Consider the following 24,050-nt stretch of genomic DNA (forward strand, 5'->3'; position numbering starts at 1 on the left):
ATTGAGTACGACCGCGTGCACAAAAATGAAGGCAACTGTAAAATGCGCTTTAAAAATAGTTTTACACAACCGTGTTTAAAATATCTTTTGAATAGGAAGGTTTTTTATGATTAAATGATGAATGTTAGTCATTGAAATCCTCATTACTAGTAAAGTTATCAAAATTAAATCTATAGAGTATGAAACGGCAAAAACATGTGAAACTTGTAACGTCAAATAAGCATAAAATAGAGTTTTTGAACTAAAATTTATAAGCAAAACATATGATTTATACATGTATTTGGAACTCATTAATGCCGGAATATAAATACTATCAGATTAGGATAACGTTTCTATCAGTCGAGATATTGTACCTTTTCCCTCACAATATTTTGTTGTTTTGAAAGTTTGAATAACATATTAATAACACATAGCTGTGAGGTTGATAACGCAGTTTGTTACCCGAAAAAATATTGTCCACTGCTGCGAAAGAAAATGTCTTTTCGAGGGGTACCAATCCGCTCTATTTCATTCTAAGCTATGTTTATTAATTTATTATACTGAATGTTGTTTAAAATTTTAAATTCAGATTAATATAATAAAGCCCACAATAAACAATCGTGTGAGTGAATATTTATCCCCAATTATCTGTGCCGAGTATTAAGTTGCAGTACTTCAAATGTTAGCAAAAATACAGACTTTAGCGCACCCTAACATATAAGATCATATCTTAACAGTACACACTACAAATGTAAATCGGATCTTAATCTTAACAGCAGTTCCTTCATTTATTGTCATGAGACTCTATAGAGTTTTAAATACAACTGCATATTTTTGCGGAAGAAGATAACGGACCACATGTTGGTATGTATCCGTGAATGTTGTTTGCCAAGAAAGCAAATCAGAAAGATATAGGGAAATTCATCTTTTATGTGAAGCTCCACATCCTACACTAATAGAATTGCATTGAAGGTTTGTGTACTTTTGTGTTCATTTGTTTTTCGTCTTGTAAAATCCAAAATAAAAATGAAACAAAAATAATTTCGATTTTGATATAAGAATAAAAACTAAAAATGTACGCGTTTTCGGACGATGGCATGCTGTGGGTAGGAACATAGTATGTTGACCGTTGATGTTATTTATTCCTATAGACTCCTTATTTTGACACATATTTAAGGTTTATGTGTAAGATAAGGGTATATGTTTTGCAGCAAACCTCACATCACACGTGTTTATCAAAATTGCCGATTTTAACAACGCCTAGCGAATGACATTCGAGTATCCTGTTCAAAAACAGATAATGTAAATATTTAGTGTACTCAGTTGAATTATGTGTCCCATTATAATGCTTATTCGTGTTCTTGTATGCTGCTTTGTGCATAGTGTGAACCATCCCCATACCGTAGCCACCACCCCTACACACAAAATGCCGGTTTTGTTTATATAATTGATATAAGCTTGGTATTTGAGTGTTATATTCAATTTATTAAATAAAATAAATGTCATTATTATTTTTGTTCCTTTGAGAATACGTTTGAGTCATGATTCAATATCATCAACTATCTCGACTATTAGCTGATGACTATTGTCGACTTTTAAACAACACCAGCAGTGCAATTGTATATGACTGTCAACTTATTTTAAATGAATGGCAATTTTGAAAGCAAGCTGTCAAAAGCTGCTAGCATGTGTTCAAGATGGTCGGCCAAAATACACGATAATGTACTATAGCCAATGCCAACTAATGATAACATCTCGGAGGAAATGACCGACATTAACAATACTCTACTGCTACATGTACTACTGTAACAGTTTTAATGTATCGTTTGCACGCAATAGAAATTATTTCTGTGAATAATAAAAACTCACACAACGTTAAAAGGCCAAAAATATTTTACGTTCGCTTTGAAATCGCTTTTATTTCCTATATATTTCCCTAAGTTAAACTCCAACGAATATTTGTCGAATTAATAAAGTTTGTATGGATTCAAAACTGAGATATTATAGTATTATTAAATACTGAATTTCACCGAAACATATGTATTTAATTTTCATACACTCATAAAACAGATTTTTTTTTTTTTTTGCTTATTGAGAAAAAAATCATATGATAGATCAATTTACCAAATATTCATACTCTGCAAATATCCATATGCATGTGTACAGTGTAGGAATTTTATGATGCGTAAGAAAATTACACTTAAAAGGATATTAAAGTAGCTTAAAAAGGCATTATTCTACTTTCTTTGTCACAAAATTGGACATAAATATTTATTTTGCCTTTTTTTTTTTTTTTATTTAAGCGTCAGTGTTGCATGAATAAAGGCAACAGTAGTATACCGCTGTTCGAAATTCATAAATCGACTGAGAAAAAAAAAAACAAATCCGGGTTACAAACTAAAACTGAGAGAAACGCATCAAATATAAGAGGTAAATTACGACACAACAGAAACACAACATTAAAATGTAGCATACAAAGAAACGAACTATGATATACCAATGACCATAATCCTGACTTGGTACATGACATTTGAAGAAAAAAAAATGGTGGGTTGAACCTGGTTTTGTGGCATGCCAAACCTCCCGCTTTAATGGCAATGCATCTGCTGCAAATACAAAATTTCAATCCTGGTTTTATTTATGAGTTTCTTTCCCATAAAGATATAGTAAGAGCACTTTAAAGTCAGCAAATAACAACTGTGTGTTGTTAAATATTTGCTGTGTACAGATATAAAAAAATAAATATTAAAGTTTCTTGTCGTTAAGTGAGAAGACATATTGAGAGACTTGTGATTTGCAATGGCGGTCTCTACGTTCAGTGTTAATGTGTGTGAAGTGTTCTTTTCAGCCTTCATATGCTTCTACCAAACAACAGCACCAGATTTCTAGTGTTGTTTGTCTTTCTATCTGATACAATAACAGAACATGTTCTGAAGTATTTGTTTTGTTAAATAAACGCATTCCATACTTTATCAAAGAGTTGTACAACGAACAAATAAGCTTTCAAGATTTGACAGAAATGCTTTCCATTTACATCAAGTACACGATACTCAATACAATTAATTCACAGCATATATTTGACATCGAAATACATTTTACAAACTTATGTTGAAACCAGTGTTTCAGATTAACTAAAACAATCTTTGAGCATTTTTAGAGTGTTATATAATTATTATGTCATCCATTAAACATTGCCAAATCCAATTGAGTGACATAGACTACGATGTTCATTAAATCCAACATCTGTTAAATTTCATGTGTTCGCCCAAGAGCAAATAGGGATAATGCATTTTCCTATTATTAAACTTAGAAATGATAAAGTAATAACCCAACATTGTATATTGCAGAATCAGTCATATTCATATTAAGTCTATAAAAGCTGATGTGTTTACTTCTGAATTTCTTACATTGTTTATGTTCCGTCGTCAGAATGACTGCTTTTGACATATTCCTTTCCTTGCGTTTCTTCGAATTATTTGTTATACAGAATAAATTACCAACAACAGCGAGAAAATTACGACAAGATTTGTTATGTTTTCCTGTCACGCGACCCTTAACCATGCCTTCACATAAAGTTTATTGGTAAGGGCTACAAATGTTGATAATTACAAGATTTGATTAAGTATAGAAATAGAATTTGCATGTGAAAAAACATTGAAAAAAATCTGGAACTGCAGTTTGGCATTATAATGTATTTTAAAATGTAAGACAGTAAACTTCCGTATAATTAACATTAACTTCAGTAGTCTACTTGACATGTTTTATGTGTATGCGTTTGAAAGATTTAACAGGTACATATGGTATTGAAGTATCATGATACGTTTTGTAGCAAACAATTATAAAGTCATACAAATATTTGAAATTTTATCATCTTTTTACTTGCTAACCAGTTACTCTTTTTTTGGGGTTATATAGTAGTTACTGTATTTAAAATATAATAATAATTGTTTTTCACTTATTAAACACCTTTGTTCTTGCAACCGGTGGATACTTATATTCTGGAATTACACATGATCATGCCATTCTCAGAAAGTTTATGACATGAGTTGTACTGAATGATAGTCTAGTCTAGGAGTACATAATCAACGTATACGTAGCTTTACACTAGCTTTTATTAACCTTACCTGTATTCGGCAAAACCTTTTGAAATTTTAGGTCCTCCTTGCTTTTAAATTTATTGGACTTTATTTTGCCTATTAACTGACTTATTCGAGCGTCACTAGAAGTCTTAAGTAGACGAAACGCGTGTCTGTCGTACGAAATTATAAGCCTGGCATCTTTTATGATTGTTTTCAACAGACTTTTGAGGATAGAACTTTTGTGGTTAACGTTACCAGCTCATTTAAAACCGCTGGATTCAAATTTTGGCATCCACTTGCTGTTTGTATCTTATACTTCTTTCTACTAGTAGTGGTATTTTTTTCAATCATGGAACATCTCCCTTTTATGTAGAATAGTTTTAAAGTGATAGAAATAATAATGGCAAAAGAAGATGTTCTTTTATAGACTGCGAAGGAAATTTTCTATAGATTATAAGAAAAAGCATTTTGTTTATTTGAAACATATGTATTTGTCTTGAGACAAATGCATACCGAGCAAAACTGAGTTGTTGAATGAAAATATCTCCCTCGTTGATTTTCATGTTCAGGTTAAACAGCATTAAAGGGGTATATTAAACATCTATTCTTTGGGGTAATCAATTATGGAAATTTAATTTTCTTATTGCCTTTTGATATAATAAATGAGTTGTTTCATTCTTTATTTTCTATAACATACTGGTATCTATTGAGACTAAAGGGTGAAGTAAATGTTAGTCTTTTAGTTGTTTTTTTTTCTCAAAAGTAAACGCAACACTTTATCAGATTGAAAGACTAAAAAGATATTATTATCAAACAATCAACAATGATATTTTTTTGTGATAAAGGGGAGATTGGTTGTTGAGTTACTAATTTTTTCTCCATTTTTTTTTCTTCTTTTAATAACTTGTAACAGACAAGAAACTGTTTTGTATATCTGATATTTGTATTTGTAGCAACTTCATCGTCCTATCTTCTTTCGCCTGATTTTTCTGATGAATAAACAGATTGTGAGGTATGCGTCGATGAGACAGCATACAAACAAAACAATGATACAACAACTAATAGCTAGATAACCTAGGTCTCAAACTATAAACAGATTTAAAGTTTAAACAACAGTAACGTGTAAATCTGAAAATTACCCAGAGACATGCCAACATTAAATGTTGATTTAAATCTAGACAAGCTGTGAATGCATTCAAAATGCTATCCAACATTTGCTTTCATCATCATACTTAAAGGAACAAAACAAACCACATCAACTACAAATGGGGTACTTTATTTTACAAATAATAATTTGAAAGAGTGTGTGCAGATAACCCTGAGCAAGCACATACGCATATATCATCTCGTGCTATCCTACTTCTGTTTCGAGCGATTGGTTACTTTCAAAACGCTTTTTTCCTCTGAGTCCACGTGTTGACAATTTAATTCAACCAAAATGTCTTAAGAAACATTATTAAACTCGTTTGCCTAATAGATAACATCATCTTTGAGGACTAACATTCTATTCTATTTATGAAACAAGAATAACATTTATGTAGTACAGATAATATGATTACTGCAGTTCTCATCCAATCAAGCATAGAAAAAGTAAAGTCACAAAAATACTGAACTTCGAGGAAAAATCAAAACGGAATTTCCTTAATCAACTGACAAAATATAAAGCTCTAGCACACACATCAAACGAATAGACAACAACTGTCATATTCCTGACTTGGTACAGGCATTTTTTTTATGAAGGCAATGGTGGATTTACCCTGGTTTTATAGCTAGCTAAACCTCTCACGTATATGATAGTCCCAGCAAATTCCATTATATTGAGAACGATGTGTGAAAAGAACAAACAGATATAATAGGTGAAAATGTCAAAAAAAGGGGCACAGCAGTCAACATTGTGTTATATAATCTTAATCACTATAACAACAAACAAAAAGGTAACAAAATACATTAGCAAAAATGAAAGACAAGAATATTAACTTTACAATAGCACAATAAAACTATGACGGGATTTATAAGTATAGAGCTACGTCATATGTATCAACGAAACCCCAAAAGGCATATAGACAAATCACATTCGCAAAATGAAAAAAAAAATAAAATAAGAATACAAAAGTTATCATAGAAAATGACAGGATGTTCCCATAGGAATGCCGACAATGTGCCAAATTTAACAGATGTTGTCATAAGAAACTCAAGCATACTGATCACGTGTTAATCTGTGTAGCATGTTTTTCCTTTTTGTTTACTTTTTACAAAATATGCGGTATGGTATCCCAAAGTAATAAATTTATAGTGTATGCTACCATTTTTATGCTGAAATGCATTGTGGATTATTTCTTTAAGACGATTTTTCAATTTCACATCATTAATGGTTGTATATAGCCATACAGAGTTGAAAAATCTTTAACTGTCTTGATCGGGATTGGTCGAATTGGTCTGATCGGCAGTGTGAATCTAGCTTAATAGAGACAAATACATTTAACCCATGTACTTGAGCACCTTAGTTCATTCCCTGTATGTGTGTTGCTAAATATTTACTTTTCTGTATTGTGGTTTTTTTTTGTTTTTTTTTTATCTCCCCCGTTTTTTCGTGTCATCTCCCCTTTTAACTGAACATAAGCTTCTTTAAAACATATACACCACAGGACGTACCGACAGTTTGACGTTTGTCTTTGTGTATATGTAAGAACAGGCATTCACGATGGCAATTTTCAATTGATAAAGACTCGTTGTGACATGTGATAGATTTGTCATTACGTGACAAAGTATAGAATGAAATTAATTTTCCAACCAAAATATTACTATCGTGTTACCTTTCTTTATTTATTACCTCTACCGTAATGTTTTTTTTTCAAGTTCAAAAAGTAAAATCTGTGCGTGAAAAGCTACGCTTTCAAGAATTTTTCAATTGCCGAGTCTTCACACCTTAATAATTTGATTATCAAAGATAATTGAATTCTAATAAACTAACGGGTCTAATTATTTTAACTAACGTTAACGGAGAATTTAGATTAAAAAAAATCGTCATAATAATTGCAGTATTTAATGAAATTGGTGTTCGAAAAAAGGTTTGATTTGTTTTTCCTAACTTAATTTACAAGATCGCATCAACGTTTATATCTTTCCGTCAGTAATGTCGAACTTATGTTTTCTATCCTTTACAGATTGAAGTTAATTCAGTTTTGCAGACTTCATTGTTTTATCAGATGTCTGCATGGTTTCAATCTGCATTTGTTATAATCAGTATTATATAATTTGTTTGTACATTTGACTTGTATTCTGCTCTCATTGAGTGGTACATATATCTTTAGAGGAAATATATGTCAACATCTGTTTTACAGAATGTTGGAAAACCTGTTTCATCACTTTTATTTAGTTTTAATGGTAAAGTGTAAAACATGGTAAAACTATTTTAATAGAAAAAATAAACACTTGTAATTTACTTGTTATTATAATGAAATCGATTCGAGAGTTCAAATGTTGAAAGATTGTTTGTTGTTTGCTATTCTTCGTCTAATTACTTAAAATATGTTGAGCCAAAATTGTAAACATCTAAAAAGTACATAGCCAAAAATAACAACTTATGCTCAACTTAAAGTTATGTTTCAAAACAATGCTATCTTTTTCAATCTAGAAATTGACAATGAGGGTCGATTGAAAACAAAACTTTACGAAAAAGGAGATGATTTCAGCTTTCCAAATTTGAACTTTCCATTTTTAAGTAGCAACACCTGCATACGGTGTATATATCTCCCAATTTATACGATATTCCCGTGCTTGCATTTCCCATCATGATTTTCTTGAGAGGGTTATTGCTCACAAGGAAGCTATTAAATCAAGAGTTCCAAATAGGTAAAGTTAAAATCATCTGTTCGTAATTTTTACGGACGCCATCACGAGTTGGTTGACCGTTATGGAATAACCGTTTCACAAATGATATCGGATATGTTCCTTACGTCGTAACTACAATCCCCTTCCCTTTCATAAATGTGACCTACCGAATTAGACTATTTACCAAATTTGTTAAGCAACACGACGGTTGACACATGTGGAGCAAGGTCTGCTTACCCTTCCGGAGCACCTGAGATCACCCGTAGTTTTTGTTTGGGTTCGTGTTGTTTATTCGTTAATTTCTATGTTGTGTCATGTTCTGTTTGTCCTTTTCATTTTTAGCCATGGCGTTGTCAGTTTATTTTCGGTTTATGCATTTGACTGTCCCTCGGGTATCTTTCGTCCCTCTTTATTGACAAAATAATGTTTCTGTGTCCCCTTGTACATGTAGTTAAAAACCCCAAAATCTATGAAATGTGGGTTTTTATACGGCGGCTTTCCAGTTGGAAATCTATGAAATAATCGGGTTGTTTGTTTAAATATCATGTATTTCTCCTTAATGCTATACTAAGATAGAATAAAAAATATAAAAAAGCATTAAAAATTGATAATATAAGTCAGAAGAGAAGAAACAGAGAACAAGCTGACTCGGACATATACCTTTGAAATAATTTAGCATTGGTGGTATTTGGGTCTCAATTCATAAGAAAACAACTTGAATCTGCTTAAAGTTGGTAATGACCTTTTTGTGTACTGGTGAAGTCTTTTAAGAAAAGGAAAGTGGATGATATAGGACAAAATATGTTACCCTGTATCGTAGAGAAATAAACAAAGGAGTACGAAAATTTGATAAATATTCGCAAACCTGACATGAGTACATCCGTAAGGGATTAATGTTGATCTAATTGGATAATTTGTCTTTCTCTAATTGAATATATTAATGGCAGCAGCAGATCTGTGGTAATCTCTGTTAGATTTATTTACAAATGCTTATACACTTGGGTGGCATGTATTGTGTAAAAACATTTAGCTATTGTTGTACTTTTATAATATTTCATTTTAAAGAAAAGTTTGCACAATTGCAGGGTGTCAATTTTACACTATTGTACTCCTTAATGATAATAGTTATGAAAGGTACCAGGGTTATAATTTAGTACGCCAGACGCGCGTTTCGTCTACATAAGACTCATCAGTGACGCTCAAATCAAAAATATTTATAAACCCAAACAAGTACAAAGTTGAAGAGCATTGAGGATCCAAAATTCCAAAAAGTTGTGCCAAATACGGCTAAGGTAATCTATGCCTGGGATAAGAAAATTCTTAGTTTTTCAAAAAGTTCAAAGTTTTGTATACAGGAAATTTATAAAAATGACCACATTATTGATATTCATGTCAGCACCGAAGTGTTGACTACTGGGCTGGTGATACCCTCGGGGACGAAACGTCCACCAGCAGTGGCATCTACTCAGTGGTGTAAATAGTTATCAAAGGTACCAGGGTTAAAATTTAGTACGCAAGACGCGCATTCGTCTACATAAGACTCATCAGTGACGCTCAAATCAAAAATATTTATAAACCCAAACAAGTACAAAGTTGAAGAGCATTGAGGATCCAAAATTCCAAAACGTTGTGCCAAATACGGCTAAGGTAATCTATGCCTGGGATAAGAAAATCCTTAGTTTTTCAAAAAGTTCAAAGTTTTGTATACAGGAAATTTATAAAAATGACCACATTATTGATATTCATGTCAGCACCGAAGTGTTGACTACTGGGCTGATAAGATAGTCAATGATAGTGTTGGAGTTTTAAGACTTGATTAAACTCTTTTTATTAGAAGATTTGGGAGAAGCGACAGTTCATAGAAATTATTTTTTTTTAGAGATCATGACGATACAGGTTGTTCTTAAGATCAGAAGATCAGAAGTAAATAGTTTATAATAGAAATGGTGACAAATATTGACACGTGGGGTCTTTATGGGTTGCTGATCAGGTATAAATACATTATATGTTTTGATTCATAAAAAATCGATGTTCAATGCCAGTCGATTTTTTTTCAACCGATCTCATAACTGGCTTTTGTGTAAAATTGCAAGTTATAGAAATATTGACGCCAATAAACTACATATACACAAGCTCTAGCGAGCTTTTCAAATTGAAACTGCTTGACAAAACGTATATTAACATACAGAAGTCATGAAAGCAACATAATTTCAAACATAGAGTACATAGTAAAATACCATAGATGGCATATAAAACTTAAAAGCATAGGATCTCACTTTCATCAAATTAATATCATTCAGCTCTTTTTTAGATTTATTTTGCAATGCGTAAAAACAAGATCTACTCACCACTACAATAAACTTTATGAAATAATCATTTTGGTCTTAAAGATTAAAAGTATTTAACCATTTTCTTTTGAGACATGCCTTAAACAAATTTAGCAAAGATTACAAAAGGTACGTCACATCTTTATAAATGTTGATGATAAATATAAAGGTGATGAGTATTGACTGACAATTGATTCCTTAAAAGGGCTGACAATACTTTAAAAGTACTTGATCATTTCTCGTTTTTAACTAGAAGTACATCGGAGCCCCGGTACAAAGTAAAACACAATTCTTTATAGCAGTATCACAGCCTATACGGTACAAATTTAAAACACAATACTATTTTTAAAACCGTATCACAGCCCATAGGTCTTCCTTGTCTGATCCTTTAATATTAGTCGCTGTATGTAGAGTAGTTTTATACACAAACGCCATTTATGAACAGTGTAAAAATACAATCATTTCCAATACCAAAGTAAAGATGTGTACAAAACTTTAATACAGTAAAAATAAAAATAAATGACACACTTAGTTTGGAAAATAAAAAGACTAAGATAAATAAGATCAATAGATGTTCTATTAACCTTATAAAAATAGCAAAAAACGTCGGAGGTAAAATCTTCCTTAGTCAAATAATTTTCATATTTGTCGATAGATTCATTTTATTATGAAAGATTTCAAATATTGAAGAGATCAAAAAAGCTTAACGGAAATTCGAGAAGTACAATGTATAATGAAAATTAAAATACTGGTAAATTGTAATGCAACATGCAGAAATATTGAACAATAATATTTTTCTTGTTTACTATATTGACAATAATTTCAAAACATATGAAGCGTTTTATATGATTGAACTACATTATCAATAGCAGTAGAGCGGAGGAAAGTTTATAACCCTTCATTAATTTCAACCAGATTTTCAGTCATTACAAAGAATACAAACGATATTTATCTCGTAATAATATTGATATGCTAGTTTCATCTTCTTTTAAGATAGCAAGATGAAGAATCATTAATGCCATGTTTTATTACACTAATATTTATTGTACCTAGTTCTACGGAGTGAAGAGAAATTTATTGTAAGAGTAAGTTCTAAAGTAGTTTTGCTTGTGATCGGTTTGTATTCCGTTTTGTGCAATCTAAAAAGCTTCTGTCCATCAGTGGATATTCTCCGTGGTTTTTTTTTATAGTCTCTGAAAATATCGTAAAGATATCATATAATAATGAACATTCCGCTTTCTGTTTATGTATATGATATACGACACAAATAACACGTTTTGTTTAGTCTGTAAGTCAAGATTTAGTAAAAGTAAAAGTTAAATGGTGTCTAGAATATAAATGTATAACCGATTGTCTCGAAAGTTACATAAGATTGATATATTGCCGTAAAAGTTACTCATTTTCTTTCTTTGAAATATCTATCAAATGCAAGGATATGTCAACCTAAGATAATGTCAGAAGCTTTTTTTAGATGTTAAAGAAAGTACAAAACAAAAATAGAAAAATCTTTGAAATTATATGTATGCTTAATTTTATATTCGTGTACTATGAAAAGTATTAATTTATGTTGGTTAAGGCCGTACGGTATCCTTTCATAGTCAGTTGTCTCATTGGCAATTGTATCACATTTTCTACATTATGATTGATTAAGATAGATTTGGGGTTTAAATTGTAAACTATAGATATTTTTCAATAGTTTGACATAATGTAGTCCATGTCATACTTTTTTTTTATTCAAAAAATATTAAAAAAGTATTTTTTTTATTACTGCACTTGCGCAAAATTGTCAGATTATACACGGAAAACCAAATAAAAATCTCTCTAATAAATATGTTTTCAGATAAAATAAAAGGCAAAACATGGGATCACCGGACTTATTTTCGTGCTACATACTCAAATATGTAAATTTAAAACACATTTTATTGGAAAAATAACTTTATTTAGATTTACCTCCTTTTTTTGGGAATGTTTAGAGAAAAAAATGAATAAAACAAAACTATTCTGTTTTTTTGAAAAAATACAGCCGTAAATATTTAAAAAAAAACATAATTTTCTATATGAACATGAAAAGTCTTACACACAAATTACATAATTCGTTTGAAATTTGCGCATTTCATTAAAGATCTAGATCGATCGTTATCTGTTATTTCAAAATCTAAGATGGTGAAAGACGCAACAAGTCCCTGGAGCCGACCATGAGAGGGATTAACAGCCAGTCAGGGTAGTTAAAAACCCCGTTAGGTACATTAAATGAATAGAGGCAACCACGTATCTCAGCGGCATCAACATTATTTTCTCTTCTAAGAACAGAAAATATGAGGAGACAGCCAGGCACCAATATTTTTTCCGTATCTAAGAGATGGACAAAGGTTCGTTTTGTAAACACAAGCTGCGATTTTATCAATGTTCAAAATTATATATTGTGTTGTTGGGTTTCTAACTATTTGACGTATTAACCAACATCAGGAACATATCCATTGACTGTTAGATATACCAGCCAACATCTTCCTTTATTCATATTGACCTAACTTCTCTTTGATGACGTCGTGCAATAATCAAATAAAAATATTATTAAAAGTATTTGCATTTCATAATTCAATCTGAAAAACGAAAAATGTCCTCAGACACACTGTAAAGTCATTAATAAAACAAATAAAAGTATAATACATTGAATATATTTTAGTAAAATTAATGTTGTTTTGTCATGTATTGATGTCTTTCATTTATACAAACACGAATAATTTTTTTTATCTTAAACTTTATCATAATTAAACATGTTGTAGATTTCAAATACTAAGCATGAAATAAAAATATAAAAATCAGGAGATGTGGTATGATTTCCAGTGAGACAACTATACACCAATGCTGGTTCCCGTACGGTCGAACAATGAGTAAAATCCAACATATCACGGTAAGCTGTTTTAAAAAAGCATCGGAATCACAAAATATGAAGCAATTGAAATGAAAACAATAAACAGAAACAGCTGTGACAGACAATAACCAACAACAAACAACTGCTTTTACTAGCATCCTAACAACCTACTACAAGACATAAATAAATGACTTGGTTAGACATGTTTGTGGACGCTCAATCCTCCCCTCACCTGCTACAGTTAAAATCAGTTGTATAGATTGTTGATTGTTGGTTGCAATTATTTCAAGAATGTTCTGGACAAGAACAAATTAATGATAGTTAAAATAGACATGTTTCGTGAAAGAGGCCGTCCGGGATTAAGGTGGGGAACATTTTTACTGCAAATAAAAAAATAAGGGTTTATTGGACAGGGAGAAAAATGTTGCCTTGCAAAAGGTCAATAAAGAGTTGTGACAAGAGTTCTCACTCTCTTTACATGAGGCATTTGATTGGACATCCCCATTCTAACCGGACGTGTCGGCGTTCTTCTATATCTAGTCTACAACTCAGTCCAGTACAGTCCAAGTGTCCAAACCAATCCAGACAACATAATTATTCTTTACTTCCATGCGAACGACTATCGTTATCGGTATATCCAATGACAATCGCGATTATCTCAGACAATAAATAAATTCAGAACGCCATTCAATGACGTCCTCTAAACTTAAAATGGACACCATAATAATCATGATTATGCATTGTGTTACATCTAAGTAAGTTCTATATGGAATAATAAGCACAACCATAGATGTTTTTGTTTTTTATTTATTCAAATAGTATTTTCATTCAGAACAAATTCAGCCTTGGTAATGGAATCGGAATTATCTATTTTGAATACTATACTGATATAAATATGTTGTTATAGTTACTAATATACCTATTTCGACAACGGATTGTCAGACTAATCAATATGATACTGCAAAATCAAAAATTGACATCAGTAAATACTAATATATAATGCTACAATGCAGTTGGTCTTTGAATAAACATTTGCTTGAAAGTATTTTATATAATAAATCGGGTGATCTTAGTAACTAAATGTCACATCGCTAACAAGAACAGGTTTATGGTTCTTCCGTAAAACATTCATTGCAAAGCTCAAAATATACAAGTAATGATCTCTTTCATTACATGTGATTTTCTATTACAAGTATCGCATACAATGTCAGTCTGGCCACTATAGCAATTTTGTGCACTAAATCCTCATAAAACGTGAAAGGAAAAGTCCAATTATCTTGGACTAAACTATTACTGACCTAACCCCCACCCTAAATAACTTATGATGCAACAATCATTTGTTGCTTGTAATTTCAAATATTTTGTGATGTGAGAATTAAAAATACAGGTAAACATTTTATGCCAGTAAATGGTGTGCACACTCTGATTAGTTCATCAAATGTTTTATGTTTACTGTCAACACTGTTAGCCAGTCTAACATTGTCGAAAATAATAAAAGAAACGCATTATTCTTGAACTGTGTTGACAAGTCGATAATAAATTGTTTCTATTTACTGTACTCCTTCTTCCAAGGAATGTAATCCGTGCATACAGGTACTTGATATTTCAAATAATAAAATATCTACAAAAACAAGGACCAACCCTTAACTATAACTAATCTGCCTGCCTACCAATTAAAGCATTTGCAAACAAGACGATATTTGCACTTTACGATTGATAGGATGACAAGGAACTGAAAAAAAAACAAAATACCTTTGACAACAATGCAAACAAGCTGGTTAATCAAAGATTTATTTCAAATATTTTTTTATCCTATTAGAAGATGTCTGAAACTGCGTCGAAAGAATAGCATACCCTTTCATAAAAGCTGAGAGAAAAGACCGAAAAATAAATTGATAATAACTGTAAATTGTACGCAGAAAATATGTTTCCTATAAACACAAAATCACTCCCATAAAAAAATTAATCAATATGTATGTGTATGTAAATAATAATGTAAACCATATTGGCAGTTGGTTAAAAATAATCAAATCAAACTAAAACACAATTTATTGAATACATAAAGTCATGAGTAACATTTATGAAATTGTTTTAGCTTTTCTGTAATTATAGTGAAATATGAAATATATTACAACAAATATATATGCATAAATAAACTGAAGTCAAAAATTATAATAGTATATAGACTTGAACAGAAGTTAACCCTGTCTGATGTTTCAAAAGACGTTCAACGTAGGTTGAAAAAAAAACCAATAGATTTAACTTTTGTGTTACTAAATCATAAAAGTCACGTAATAACTTACGTAACTGGCTTAAAAGCTTAAGCAACTGTCATCATTTATTGATTATTTTACTTATGATTTTAAATATACTGATCAACAAAAGTAACGATACACAAGTTTAAACTGTTAGATAGTCCAATAAAAAACATTCATTTGCAAGACAAATGCATATAACGTTATGAGTAAAATAATCTGACCAAATTCGAAAGTGAGAAAATACCATGTTATAGAACACAGTGGTCAAATCAATTTTCTAGAAGATGATGACAAAAGTCGGCAATTTATTTCGAAGATATTCTTTCAATATATTTTTTTTATATTGATACTTACGCCAAACGTCAACTTATGTGCAGTGTAAACTGTTTTCATCATCGAAAAAATAAAAGAAACGCATTACTCCTTATCGAGCTGGGTCAACAAGTGGATAATAAATTGTTTCTATTTACTGTACTCCTTCGTCCAAGGAATACATATCCGTACATACAGGTACTTGATACTTCAAATAATAGAAGATTACAAAAAACAAGGACCAACCCTTAACTATAACTAATCTGCCTGCCTACAAACTAAACCATTTGCAAACAAAACAATGTTTACACTTTACAATTTATAGGATGATAAGGAACTGAAAAACAAAAACAAATACTTTTGACAACAATGCAAACAAGATGGTTAATCCAAAGTTTTTTTTCAAATATTTTTTATCCTATCAGAAGTAATCTGAAACTGCGTCGAAATAATTACACATCCTTTCATAAAAGCAGTGCGAATTGACCGAAAAATAAACTGATAATAACTGTAAATTGTACGCAAAAAATATGTTTCCTATAAATACCAAATCACTCCCATCAAACAATTAATTAATATATATGTATGTATATAATAATGTAATCCATATTGACAGTTGCTGGAAGATGTTCAAACTCAAACTAAAACTACAATACAACGAATATATAAAGTCATGAAGAACATTTAAGAAACTATTTTATGAGCTTTTCTTCAATTATAGTGAAATGTGAAATATATTACTACAAATATATATGCAAAAATAAACTGAAGCCAAAATAATAATAAATTATAGACTTGCAGTATGTTGAACAGAGATTAACACTATATGACGTTTCAATTGACGTTCAACGTGGGCCGAACAATAAAGGAAAAATCAACAAATTCAATTTTGATTTTGATAAATCATAAAAGCTACGTAATAACTTACGTTATTGCGTAAAAGCTTAAGAAACTGTCATCATTTATTGAATATTCTTCTGATGATTTTAATATACTGGTCGACAAAAGTAACGATACACAAGTTTAAACTCCAATTTATCATAAAATATAATAAATTGGAAAACCTGTTAAATGATCTGATGAAAAACAGACATTTTCAAAGCGAATAGATATAGGAAGATGTGGTATGAGTGCCAATGAGACAACTCTCCATCCATATAACAATTTATAAAAGCAAACCATTATTATAGAATGCGTATATGAGTAGAATAATCTGATCAAACTGGAAAGCGAGAAAATACCATGTTATTGCAAACAGGGGTCAAATGTACTTTGCAGAAAATGATAACAAAAGTCGGCACTTAATTCAGAAGATGAGAACTAAATATTAAAATATCTGCAAAGTCATTCGAAATTGTAAGCAGTTAAAGTTTTAGTTTGAATTTCTAATAACAATTTATTTTAATTTTTGGGTTTAATAACAAACATTGCACACACAAAAAATCGCGTATTTGAAATTTTAATCTACAAGTAGTACCATTGCAAGTTTCGCCGTGCTGATGCTCGACAAAAGTTAGGGGACAATACCAAGTCTGGACAATTAGACAAGGGTCGGTTGAAAACCAAACTTTACGACAAAAGAGATGATTTCAGCTTTCCAATTATGAACTTTCCATTTCTAAGTAGCAACATTCCTGCAGCACCTGCATACGGGGTATATATCTCCCAATTGATACGATATTCCCGTGCTTGCATTTCCTATCATGATTTTCTTGCTAGAGGGTTACTGCTAACAAGGAAGCTATTAAACCAAGAGTTCCAAATGGTGAAGTTGAAATCGTCCCTTCGTAAATTTTACGGACGCTATCACGAGTTGGTTGACCGTTATGGAACAACCGTTTCACAAATGATATCGGAAATGTTCCTTACGTCGTAACTACAATCCCCTTCCCTTTCATGAATGTGACCTACCGCATTAGACTATTTACCGGATTTGTAATCACATAAGCAACACGACGGGTGCCACATGTGGAGCAGGATCTGCTTACCCTTCCGGAGCACCGAGATCACCCCTAGTTTTTGGTGGGGTTCGTGTTGTTTATTCTTTAGTTTTCTATGTTGTGTCATGTGTACTATTGTTTTATGTTTGTCTTTTTCATTTTTAGCCATGGCGTTGTCAGTTTGTTTTAGATTTATGAGTTTGACTGTCCCTTTGGTATCTTTCGTCCCTCTTTTAGAACCATGAGTGGAAAAATAATAATGGTCAAAAACAAAATCGACGATTAAACAAGTAGCCGTCTATAACACACAAACAACTGAAAAATTGAGCAATACAAACAACACGAAAAGGGGGTTAAACTCATTTTACTCTTGAAGGGTGCTTAGTGATCATTTCCTGCTCAACAGCAAATAACACCCCTTAAATATATGTAACCTCAACTTATTCGTATATTTAAAGATCCTTTGTGTCAATTGCTTTGAGGAGGTCCAACTATTTCAATTAACCATTTTATTCTCCATATCTTTCAGAACTTCACAAATGAATTAAGCATGTGATTTTTGTTCATCCTGACGATCTCGGTAATATTTTCCACTGGATATATCATTTGAAACCTAATGTGTTTTTCATCAGGCAAACACTGAATATTTATAGGATCTCTCGACAACAATAATATCTGCAAAATTATTAATAATTAGATGTTAACTGTTTTGTATTGATTGATTGATGTTTGCTTAATGTCCAGTGTCAAAAGTTGTATGCAATACGATAACTAATTATCCTAAACTAAATAAATCAACACATTAGTAGGAACATTATATTGACTATCACAGCTTTCATTTGTTATACAACTGTTAATTAGAAATTGGTAATCTAAGTTACTTTATAGAAATGCCCGAAGCGTATTTTTGTCATTTCAGTTTTGGATTTAACAAAAAACGTAAATTTCACAAATGCTAACGCCTTTCTGTAGCGTATCTGCAAAACTGATTTTAATGAGACAAGATCAAATGCAACTATCTGAAATAGTTTCGACCGGATATATTTGTCAATGGTTTGAGTATTATGAGTACAGAATGGAAGAAAGGAATGTGTCAAAGAACTACTAACATGTTAGCTCCATACAAGGAATTGTATATTTAAATATACAATTCCTTGCTCCATACTATAGATAATCTGATTGAAAGAATCAACCACAATCCCTCCCGTTAGTGAAGTAGTATCATGCCAGCATACATTTTACGAGAAGAACATAACCCGTATTATGTCAATGACTGGTTTTTGAAGACAATGCAAAAACCCTATGAATGAATACATACACAAGTAATTCGATTAAGCTATAAAACACCATACGATGGAGGCAAGGTTACATCACAATCTAAAAACGGATAATTTACAATAAGAAATGAAAAAATCATCTATTTTATCGTACATTTTAGTGTTACGCTTCCCGTAAAAGATAAATATACTACAACCCAGGAATAGACTGTGTCCTTTTTAGCTCACCTGGCCCGAAGGGCCAAGTGAGCTTTTCTCATCACTTGGCGTCCGTCGTCCGTCGTCGTCCGTCGTCCGTCGTCCGTCGTCGTCGTCGTCGTCCGTCGTCGTTAACTTTTACAAAAATCTTCTCCTCTGAAACTACTGGGCCAAATCAAACCAAACTTGGCCACAATCATCATTGGGGTATCTAGTTTAAAAAATGTGTGGCGTGACCCGGTCAACCAACCAAGATGGCCGCCACGGCTAAAAATAGAACATAGGGGTAAAATGCAGTTTTTGGCTTATAACTCAAAAACCAAAGCATTTAGAGCAAATCTGGCATGGGGTAAAAATGTTTATCAGGTCAAGATCTATCTGCCCTGAAATTTTCAGATGAATCGGTCAATCGGTTGTTGGGTTGCTGCCCCTGAATTGGTAATTTTGAGGAAATTTTGCTGTTTTTGGTTATTATCTTGAATATTATTATAGATAGAGATAAACTGTAAACAGCAATAATGTTCATCAAAGTAAGATCTACAAATAAGTCAACAATACCAAAATGGTCAGTTGACCCGTTTAGGAGTTATTGCCCTTTATAGTCAATTTTTAACCATTTTTCGTTAATTAAAGTAATCTTTTACAAAAATCTTCTCCTCTGAAACTACTGGGCCAAATTAATCCAAACTTGGCCACAATCATCTTTGGGGTATCTAGTTTAAAAAATGTGTGGCGTGACCTGGTCAACCAACCAAGATGGCCGCCACGGCTAAAAATAGAACAAAGGGGTAAAATGCAGTTTTTGGCTTATAACTCAAAAACCAAAGCATTTTGAGGAAATCTGACGGGATAAAAATGTTTATCAGGTCAAGATCTATCTGCCCTGAAATTTTCAGATGAATCAGTCAATCGGTTGTTGGGTTGCTGCCCCTGAATTGGTAATTTTGAGGAAATTTTGCTGTTTTTGGTTATTATCTTGAATATTATTATAGATAGAGATAAACTGTAAACAGCAATAATGTTCATCAAAGTAAGATCTACAAATAAGTCAACATGACCAAAATGGTCAGTTGACCCGTTTAGGAGTTATTGCCCTTTATAGTCAATTTTAACCATTTTTCATAAATTAAATTAATCTTTTACAAAAATCTTCTCCTCTGAAACTACTGGACCAAATTAATCCAAACTTGGCCACAATCATCTTTGGGGTATCTAGTTTAAAAAATGTGTGGCGTGACCTGGTCAACCAACCAAGATGGCCGCCACCGCTAAAAATAGAACATAGGGGTAAAATGCAGTTTTTGGCTTATAACTCAAAAACCAAAGCATTTTGAGGAAATCTGACATGGGATAAAAATGTTTATCAGGTCAAGATCTATCTGCCCTGAAATTTTCAGATGAATCGGTCAATCGGTTGTTGGGTTGCTGCCCCTGAATTGGTAATTTTGAGGAAATTTTGCTGTTTTTGGTTATTATCTTGAATATTATTATAGATAGAGATAAATTGTAAACAGCAATAATGTTCAGCAAAGTAAGATCTACAAATAAGTCAACATGACCAAAATGGTCAGTTGACCCCTTTAGGAGTTATTGCCCTTTATAGTCAATCTTTAACCATTTTTCATAAATCTAAGTAATCTTTTACAAAATCTCCACTGAAACTACTAGGCCACAATCATCTTTGGGGTATCTAGTTTGAAAAATGTGTCCGATGACCTGGCCATTCAACCAAGATGGCCGCCACGGCTAAAAATAGAACATAGGGGTAAAATGCAGTTTTTGGCTTATAACTATGAATTCAAAGCATCTAGAGCAAATCTGACAAGAAGTTAAATTGTTAATCAAGTCAATATCTATCTGCCCTGAATTTTTCAGATGAATTGGACAACTGGTTGTTGGGTTGCTGCCCTCCAATTGGTAATTTTTAAAGAAATTTTGCCGTTTTTGGTTATCTTGAATACTATTATAGATAGCGATAAACTGTAAACAGCAATAATGTTCAGCAAAGTAAGATCTACAAATAAGTCAACATGACCTAAATGGTCAATTGACCCCTTAAGGAGTTATTGCCCTTTATAGTCAATTTTTAACAATTTTCATTAATTTGGTAAATATATGTAAATTTTTACCAAATATAGTTCTCTGTTACTAATGGGCAAAGTTCATTATAGATATAATTGTAAGAAGCAAAATCGTTCAGTAAAGTAAGAACTTCAAACACATCACCATCACCAAAATACAATTTTGTCATGAAACCATTTGTGTCCTTTGTTTAATATGCACATAGACCAAGGTGAGCGACACAGGCTCTTTAGAGCCTCTAGTTTTTTTGTATAAGCTTTATTTTAAGTAAGTTCAACAAGATAAATCTCTTATATGTACAAACTGAATATATTATTGAGAGCTAAAATATCATCCAAAAATATCTTAAACTGTTTTTTTTTTTAAATTTTAGTTTCAGAAGTTGTTTAAATTGTTTGTTTACCATTTTCAATCTTTACAAGTTGATTTCTGGTCATCATTTCGTTATTATTTTTTACGCGGTTTCATTTCATTAAAAAAACAGAAGAAACAGGTTGTTAGATGAAAGTGCATATTAATAAGTAATTGATAGAAACTAACCTCACAAAAACTACCAATCCTAGATCAGACAGATCATCCTTTAAATCATCAAGATTCGCTTGCACAAGTAAACGCTGTCTTGGTGTCAAATACATATTCAAGTTTTCCTTTCCAACTTTCGTTTTTCCGGGCGTTTTATTTCCCATTTTCAAAATGCTGTCTTGAAATATCACAAATGAAAACAAATTTTACATTTCAAAAAAGAAATTAACATGACAGATGTGCGATCACATTGTTTTATCAAAGAACATCCTTTTACATGTATAAGCTTTTCTATTAAGTCCATGAATACAAAGATAGAGCAGCAATATGATTGTCAGAATAAACCATTAAAGCAATTGTTCTGTGACGTGTTAAAGATCGTTTATATTTCTCCAAATAACCAATTGCTATAGAGAAATTGTAATTATAGTCACATGCTAGGACTAATCCAGGTTGTATGATCCATGATAAAAACTGGTGTATTTAAAACGTTAGTATTTACGTTTATTTATTTTGACAGATAAATTAGCGGAATACTTTTAACACGAATAAATACAATAAAAACTGTCCCTCTCAATAACTCGTATCGTAACAAGAAACTTTCTCTTACTGCTACCTGCTTCGACATAAAGATAAGATTATGAGTGCATGGATGCAATTAATTATTATGTCTATATTCAATGCATGAATAAAAATGAACTGTTCATCATTGTACAGTTAAAGAGTAATTAAGTCAAATTAAGTTTCCGGAAGTGAATTAATCTCTGCCAGATTTCTCTACGTGCTTTAATGGTAGTCAGTTAATTGTCTTGATCTTTTCAATCTATCGATTTGATAAACATGTTGATTGGTATATATATCAGCTAAGAAATGAAGGAATAAAGTTGCTTAATCGTAAAGCTCCCACTGATGAAATAAAATATGACTTGTTTCAACTGTAATTCTAATAAACTAAACATAAAATCAACCGGTATATAAAATGAGTCCCATTTTTTACATAATTTAGGGGTTTATAAGTGCGGACACAAAAATAGTTTTACCTCGACTCAATAGCAATATGGGCAATTGTGAAAGGTGGGCGGTAGCCTATTGTATCCTATAAATGTAGTTGTTAATTTCCGGGTCATTTTTGGAGAGATATCTCATCGGCAATCATACAACATCTTCTTTTCATATTTTTCTTGAATTACTCTGTCCATATCTCCAGCTTGGATATGTTGCGGGCTCTTTTCGAGGCTGAGGTAGGTCTCACACATAAAAAATTTGGGGTACGAAGTTTGATTCATTTTATTCACAAAGTAGAGAAATACAGTTTTACAAAACTTTTTAATAACTCCAAAGTTTTTACAACTTTTTGAAATGTCTTCTGGGTGTCTACCCTTTAGATAAGACAAATGTCTACGTTCAGTCAAATACATTAAATAGCATCATGTCCAACACTATTGCTTACATTATGTGTTTCTCATTTGGACATTTGTTTCCGTTCGTTCCATTTGATATTATATTCCTACATTTGGTTTTGTCAGTTTTGTTATGGAACTTTCCCTTGGATTTCAGTATTTTTATCAGTTCCATTTTTTGTAGAGTTTACATACTTGATTATCTGTCACTAGGAATTACTTGCCTATTTACATACGCAACATACCCTCCTTACGTTTAATGAAATTTTATCAAGTAAAACCGAATCACTTTTTGAAAAATTTGTAAACGAATTAAAACTAATGAGAACATGCAAAGAACTTGATAAAGTTGTTTATCAATCGCAAACATAATCGTCCAGATCGTTTGGTTTACTTGCACTTAGTTTCGGTCTCGAATTCGCATGTAATAAACCAGTTTCTTGATCTTTCATGATGTGAATAAAGCCCGGTTCACTAGGATTTGGCTATTTACTCTGTGTTACATTGTGATTAATTACGTTTCTAGCATTAACTACATTTCCTTTCGTCCCTTTAATCACGTACGGTTCTGGTTAAAACATGGCGTAAGTATGTTACATCAATGATGTTTATTAATATTAATAACTATCTGCATATACATTCAATTTGTATTTAAGAGCTTGCAGCTGATACTCAGACTTTGCAAATGTCACCAGTGTCTGAGCAGAAAGTTGATGAACCAGGGGTATGTCAAAGATCTTCTCCTCCTTTTTCCAAAAAAATTTCATCGGAAGATACCAAGAACTTCACAAATAATACACGATAGTTTTGAAGTGTAGATTCTGGGTTCTGACTTTGTTTATCATCTTAATAACGGTCTATAGTATTTTCTATTTGTCTTTGTAATTTATACTTTTAATAGTTTATAAACAAAATAAGATGTGGTAGGATTGCAATAAGTCAACTCCCCACAAGAGACCAAATGACTCAGAAA

General features: G+C 31.7%; 1 protein-coding gene across 1 annotated transcript in view; it reads right to left on the bottom strand.

Moving 5' to 3' along the window:
* Window positions 1-22,505, bottom strand: part of LOC139517651 (cytoglobin-1-like) — a 39,934-nt gene extending 17,429 nt beyond the window's left edge. Inside the window, exon 1 of the mRNA XM_071308928.1 lies at window positions 21,696-22,505. Coding sequence (XP_071165029.1) covers window positions 21,696-21,841 — 146 coding nt within the window. The 5' untranslated portion in view covers window positions 21,842-22,505. The remainder of the gene's footprint in view (window positions 1-21,695) is intronic.
* Window positions 22,506-24,050: the final 1,545 nt, after the last annotated feature.

This window comes from Mytilus edulis, chromosome 3 (assembly GCF_963676685.1).
Source record: "Mytilus edulis chromosome 3, xbMytEdul2.2, whole genome shotgun sequence".
NCBI classification, from domain to species: Eukaryota; Metazoa; Mollusca; class Bivalvia; order Mytilida; family Mytilidae; genus Mytilus; species Mytilus edulis.